Source organism: Otolemur garnettii, unplaced genomic scaffold (assembly GCF_000181295.1).
Source record: "Otolemur garnettii isolate 467f Iridium unplaced genomic scaffold, OtoGar3 scaffold00014, whole genome shotgun sequence".
Classification (NCBI taxonomy): domain Eukaryota; kingdom Metazoa; phylum Chordata; class Mammalia; order Primates; family Galagidae; genus Otolemur; species Otolemur garnettii.
The window spans coordinates 30,635,508-30,641,964 of NW_003852409.1; the positions used below are offsets into that span (position 1 = coordinate 30,635,508).

Below are 6,457 nucleotides of genomic sequence, written 5' to 3' on the forward strand. Positions count from 1 at the left end.
ACTTGGGGTCAGTTTCCTGGCTAGAGCAGCCAAGGGGCCAGATCTTAGAGAAGCCCTAACACACTGGAGAGGGGAGCTGGGTTGGCACCCCCACTAGCAGGTGGTTGCTGGGGAAGAGCCTCAGGGCATGGAGTCAACAGGTTATGGGATTATGACAGGGACAGAAGCCCCAACCCCCACCCCTAAACGCATCATCACACTAGAGACAGTGTCCAAAAAACACGCTTTACCCGTACGCTCCTGATATGGCCTTGGCAGTCAGGCTTAAAGGCCTGTTCAACCAGCAGACCCCAGGCTCTCACCGCCCCAGCCAGGGAACTGGCCTGAGAAGTGTGGCACCAAAGGCAGCTGGGAAGGGGAGGACCAGGACTGGCACAAAGTCATGATGCTGGTGAATAGTGGGCCATGAACCCCGGAGTCAAAGGCCACTTGATTGACCAGGAGGTGGGATGAACCTCAAAGTGCTATATAGATTGGTTGGGGAGTTGGGGGGAGAGGAGGGCACCCTCTTTCATTCCCCTTCAAGTCATGAGGTCCGAGATGGCTGCAGGTGTTCTCAGGGCAGGGCAAAAAGAAACCTAGGTCCACTCGGTATGTGGCAGGAGGCAGGATCCACAAGATAAACATTTTCAATGGAGTGTAGTAACTGGCCTGGGATGGGAAAGAGGCCTGGAGAAGGTGTGGCAGCTGACCAGGTGTCAGGGCTACTCAGTCTTCCAGGACGGATGGGCAAACACGATAGGCCTCTTCTTAGCCCAGCGGGAGAAAACAGCCTTCTCAGTGATGAAGCGGTGGGCACTTCGGGGTGCCCGCTCATGTGCCAGGTACATCTGACACTCATCCAGCCGGCCCTTCTCGAAGTAGTGGTAAGGCACTGACGGGTGGCTCTTCTCCCTGAGGGGTGGGGAGCAGTGCTGCTGTGGGACAGGTACAGAACTCGCCCACCTCCCCCACACCCTGCCACCACCACAGAGACCCATGCTGGGTCCCAGGACAGACAGGAGGAGCAGTGCAGCCCTCAGATCCCCCAGGCCAGGGTTCAAGTCCCAGCTCTGCCTCTTGCAAGCTGGGTGACTCTGGGAGAGAGATGTACTCCATGAGCCTCAAGAACCCACGTGTGAAATGGAGATGGCAAATGTCTTTGGAATTTGGCCACATCAACATGGAGTGCAGGAATGCACCTTCCAGGATGAGAGTATCAAGTCAAAAGGTGAGGCTGCAAAGTTCCCTGCTGGTGCTGGGCTCCCATGGCACAGAGCCACCAGCCCTACACTCCCACCTTCCCATCAGCATCACAGAGACCAGTGGTGAGGCCAGGGCCACAATTGGGGCATACAGACCCCTGCCATCTCACTCATGTACGCAACAAGCCAGTTCCAAAGAACATGGGGTGAAAATATGGCACCTTTTCTGAATTCATTAGTTATAATAATATTGAAATATAATTAACATTTTAATACCATAACCATATCTGAACTTGATGTTAGGATGACAAAATATTATCCAACGTAGAAACTTATATGTAGTAGGTCACTGATACGCCCTGATTTGTGGTGAGCACTTTTGTAGATTATTCTCTCCCTTGGTGTTTCAGCAACCACCTAAGGAAGGCACTATTCTTTCTCTTATTTCACATGAGGAGGTAGAGGCTCTGGGGGGGGTGGTATGACTGGCCAGAGACGGCACCTGCAGCGCTGGCGTGGGTATGAGAGCCCCTTCCAGGGACTGAGCTCCTTCCCCTTCCAAGGCCTGCTGCCTCGGCTACCCACCGTGAAGCCCACACACTCTATGCCCCCATAGCTCCTAAGTCCTCTGGCTTTAGGCCTGGGCAGGGGCCCATGGCCCTCCCCACCTCCCCTCCAGCCCAGGGCCTGGCTGGTCTGACCTGCAGTAGCTGCCGCTGACCATTCCATAGACCACGATCTCCTCACACAACTCCAGGGCAAGGATCATGGTGAACCAGCCGGTGCTGAGAAAGGAGCCTGACTGCCTCCTGAGGGTGAGGGTGGAGGGTGGAGGGACACCATCAGCTGGGCTTGTCCCCAACACCCAACATGGAGCAAGGGGCCTTGTGGCAGCCTCAGGCCTCAGCCCTTTCAGGGAAGTGGCACTGGGTACTTCCTAGCCAAGGATCCCTCACCTCAACCTGTACAGAAGGTGCCCAGGGTAACCAGGGTGCAGACAGAGTCGGCCCAAGGCATCAGGGGCCCAAAGGTAGACCTGGACAAAAACCTAGGCCTGGTCAACTCCCCACCAGCCCAATAGGGCTTAAGCCAAGCTGTGCTTTGCAGGGCCTGAGCAAACTCCTGGCTGATGGGTGTTGGGGCTCTGGCCACATCTTCTCCTCATCTAAGGGACCAGGCCTGGGGAGATAGCACAGCACAGTAATTGAAAGTTGGGGTGTTTGTTTGGTCTTCCAAATGGTCTGCCATTCAAAGCCTGACTCTGCTATTGGGCATCAGATTTGCTTGTTAACCTCTCTGAGCTTCATGACCCACCTGTGAAATAGGGAAAATTCTAGGTAGTTATGAGGAACAATGTCAGGTCAGCCCTGCCCCACAGCCTCCACTTCCCCACTTGCAGTGAGGGGCTGTGTGGCCCCAGGCCTCAGTTCTCTGGAGCAGCAACACTGGATACCCTCCCAGCTGAAGGCCACACACCTCGACCTCCTTAGAGGGGACATGAGTTGGTTTATTCATTCAAACTCACACCTCCCATGCCCTATGCTTGCCCTGGACCTGCCACACCTGGTGATAACATTCCCAAGGGAAGGAGATACCTACTGCCAAGACAAGGAAACAAAGGAATAGGACAAAGAATGTCAGGGCAGGAGGTGGGCCTTTAGATGGAATAGCCAGGAAGGGCTTCCCTGAAGAGGTGACATTTCACCCAGATCTGAGAAGAAGAGGAGGCAGTCATGAGATGATAAGGGAGAAGAACATCCATTCCAGATAGAGGGAATGGCACGAAAGCCAGTATGATTGGAACCACGTGAATGAAGCAGCTGAGACCACAGGGGCAGGCAGGGGTGGGTCATACAGACTTGCAGGCCACAGGAAGGGAGGAGGTAGGAAAATGGGACTTCATTCTCCCTGAGGTGCAAAGCTGCTGAATTCATTGCAGTCGAAGAGCTCAGATGGCAAGGCCAAGGGAGGTAGCCGGGAGACCAGCCAGGGGCTGCTTAGAGGGCAGGAGAGGATAGTGGCTTAGATCTAGGCAGCACTCAGGGCCACGGCATGTGGCAGATGACAGTACGAGAGGTGTCAGGGGCTTAGCTAAAATACCAAGGTGGATAGTTCTATTTCCTGAGTTCTGGAGGCTGGGGGAGAAGCAGGGGTATATAGGAGGGGCCAGCAGAGGTCAGGGTATTTCTTGGGTATGGGATAAAATGAGGCCTTGAATGCAGAGGGCTTAAGCCAATGCCTGGTGCATGAAGAGACCTGTTATTGCTGTAACTGATACTTTTATTATCTGGAAGGGATGTCAGAAACCAAGTCAGATCTCAGAGCATCCCTTCCAAAAGACAGTGCTTGGGGAGGCGCCTGTGGCTTACTGGGTAGGGTGCTGGACCCACATACCCAGGGTGGCAGGTTCGAACCCAGCCCTGGCCAAACTGCAACATAAAAATAGCTGGGCGCCTGCAGTCCCAGCTACTCGGGCATCTGAGGCAAGAGAATCGCCTAAATCCAGGAGTTGGGAAGTTGCTGTGAGCCGTGACAGCACGGCACTCCACTGAGGACAATAAAGTGAGACTGTCTCAAAAAAAAAAAAAAAAAAAGGCAGTGCTCACTAAGCCCTCCCCACTCTGGACAGTGCTCTCTATCAGGTGCTATAGTCCCAGCTACTTAGGAGGCTGAGGCAGGAGAATCACCCAATCGCCCTCACCACCATTTGGGATTCTAGATCTGCCCCATGAGAAGGCAGGACCTGTCTGCTCCATCACTGCCCTTCCCCAAGCGCCAGGAAGAACTCTGCAGGCAGGCAGGCCCCAGGCTCACCGGTTCTTGCCGGTCTCATCCTGGAAGATCTGGTCGCAGTAGGCCATCATACGCTCGGTGAAGGTGTACACCTGCAGGCCTGGGTACATCTTGGTGAGCTGTAACAGCGTGCGGTAGGTGCGGCCACCGAGGGCCCGGTCCATGTGCCTGCCCTGGCCCCACACCATGTAGAGAGTGTCTCGGGATTGCTGGAAGTAGTGCGAGTAGTTGCGCAGCAGCAGCGGCACAGTAGTGTGCGAGATGACGCGCAGGGTGCTGCGACGGCCCACATCCGCCTCATAGCCCGCGGTAGGTGCCTGGTTCATGCGAAGCACGCACTCAGCACTGTCGATCTCGGTGCCCAAGCCCGAGCCTAGCATCTGGCCGGAGCTGGACACGACAGCACAGCTGCGGCACTGTTCCCGGACCAGCGGCTGCAGGGAGGGCCAAGTGGGGAGAGGGAGGTGTGGGAACACGGCTTCTGCCCCCTGCACCTCCCCTAGAACCCCTGCATGGACTTTGCTTGATCAGAGATCAGCTCAAAGGACTGTGTATTATTAACCCATTTTGCAAGCTAGGAAGGTGGGGTGACTTTCCCAGGGTCACACTGACAGCAAGCAGCAGAGCTCAGATTCTGTACTCAAGAGCCTTGCCTTCCTCATCAGCCACATTCATGGTCCTCATCCCTGCTGCCATTTCTGGGGCCCTAATAGTCCCTACATCATGGGCCCTTTTGAGGATTACATAAGCAAATATTTATAAAACATTTAGAAACTGACTAGATGTCAGTTAAGAGTTTGTTAAGTAAACACAAGTCTCAGTTCTTCAGAATCACTCCAAGGCCACGCCCTCCCCTGCCAGAGCCCCACCCACACTGTTCCCAGTTTCTAAAAGCAAGGTCTTCTGTGTCCAGGAGAGCCTTGGGACTCTGGGACTCTCCAGTCATGAGCCTGAATCCCTGCTCAGTCCCTTCCTGTGGGGACCTGAAGCCAAAACTCTTAGCCTCTGTGAGACTCAATTCCTTCATCTATAAAACGGGGGGTGAAAATAGCATCTATGTGCACCAGTTGTGAGCATTCAGTGAGAAGTGTTTGGAGACCCTACGGAGCTGGTGGAACACAAGTGAGGGAGTTAGAAAAAGCAAGGACAGGCTGCCAAGGAGCCTGCGGCTGGAGGACAGAGGTGTTCTTTACAATGGTAAAACCCTGCCCCAGTGTCTTTTCTTTTTGAGACAGAGTCTGATTATGTCACCCTCGGTAGAGCGACGTGGCATCATAGCTCACAGCAACCTCAAACTCTTGGGCTCAAGTGATTCTCCTGCCTCAGCCTCCCAAGTAGTTGGGACTAAAGGTACCTGCCACAATGCCTGGGTAAATTTTGGTTGCAGTTGTCATTGTTTAACAGGCCCGGACCAGGTTCGAACCCACAAACCTACCAGGTTTAGTGTATGTGGCTGGCGCCCTACTCACTGAGCTATGGGCACTGAGCCCCTGCCCAATTTCATGGAGCATATTATACATATTTCTCCTGTGAAAGTCAGTAATCTTCTATCAAAACTCCTGAAAATCTAGCACAAGGTACATATCTAAAAAAAACAAAACAAAACTTCTGAAAATTTGTTCAGAGAGGGCTGCAAAAGGGCACAAGAGAACTTTAGGGTATGACAGAAGAGTTACTGTCATGGCCAAGCACGGTGGCCCATGCCTGTAATCCTAGCCCTCTGGGAGGCTGAGGCGGGTAGTTTGCTTGAGCTCAGGAGTTCAAGACTAGCCTGAGCAAGAGCAAGACCCCTATCTCTACTAAAACAGAAAAAAACTAGCTAAGCATGGTGCCGGGAGCCTGTAGTCCCAGCTTCTCTGGAGGCTAAGGCAAGTGGATCCCTTTAACCCAAGAGTTTGAGGTTGCTGTGAACTATGATGCCACAGCACTCTACTCTACCCAGGGTGACAGAGTGAGACTCTGTCCCAAAAAATTTTTTTAAAAAATTTACTTTCGGCTCAGCGCCCATGGCTCAAGCAGCTAAAGTACCAGCCACATACACCTGAGCTGGCAGGTTTGAATCCAGCCCAGGCCCGCCAAACAACAATGACAGCTGCAACCAAAAAATAGCCGGGCATTGGGGCAGGCACCTATAGTCCCATCTACTTGGGAGGTGGAGGCAGGAAACTCACTTGAACCCAGGAGTTGGAGGTTGCTATGAACTGTGATACCATAGCACTCTACCCAGGGGGACAGCCTGAGGCTCTGTCTCAAAAAAAAAAGAAAAGAAAAGAAAAGAAAAAGTTATTTTCATGACTTTGGTGGTTGTTACACTATCATATAAATTTGTCTAAACTTATTGAAATGTGCATTTAAAATTGGCAAATTTTTGGGTGGCACCTGTGGCCCAGTGGGTAGAGCACCAGCCCCATATACTGGGGGTGGTGGGTTCAAACCCGGCCCCACCAAACTGCAAAAAAAAATAGCCAGGCATGGGGCAG

The 6,457-nt window shown here is 53.0% G+C and overlaps 1 protein-coding gene across 2 annotated transcripts in view; it reads right to left on the reverse strand.

Annotated features, from left to right (window-relative positions):
* Window positions 1–206: 206 nt before the first annotated feature.
* The window catches only part of ST6GALNAC4 (ST6 N-acetylgalactosaminide alpha-2,6-sialyltransferase 4), an 11,393-nt gene continuing 5,142 nt past the window's right edge, over window positions 207–6,457 (reverse strand). Inside the window, exons 4-6 of one of the 2 annotated variants that reach the window (XM_003785332.3) lie at window positions 3,999–4,411; window positions 1,886–1,993; window positions 207–894 (exon numbers count right to left, since the gene is read on the reverse strand). In XM_003785332.3, coding sequence (XP_003785380.1) covers window positions 705–894; window positions 1,886–1,993; window positions 3,999–4,411 — 711 coding nt within the window. In that variant the 3' untranslated portion in view covers window positions 207–704. The remainder of the gene's footprint in view (window positions 895–1,885; window positions 1,994–3,998; window positions 4,412–6,457) is intronic. The other variant, XM_023510496.1, reaches the window with a different exon arrangement.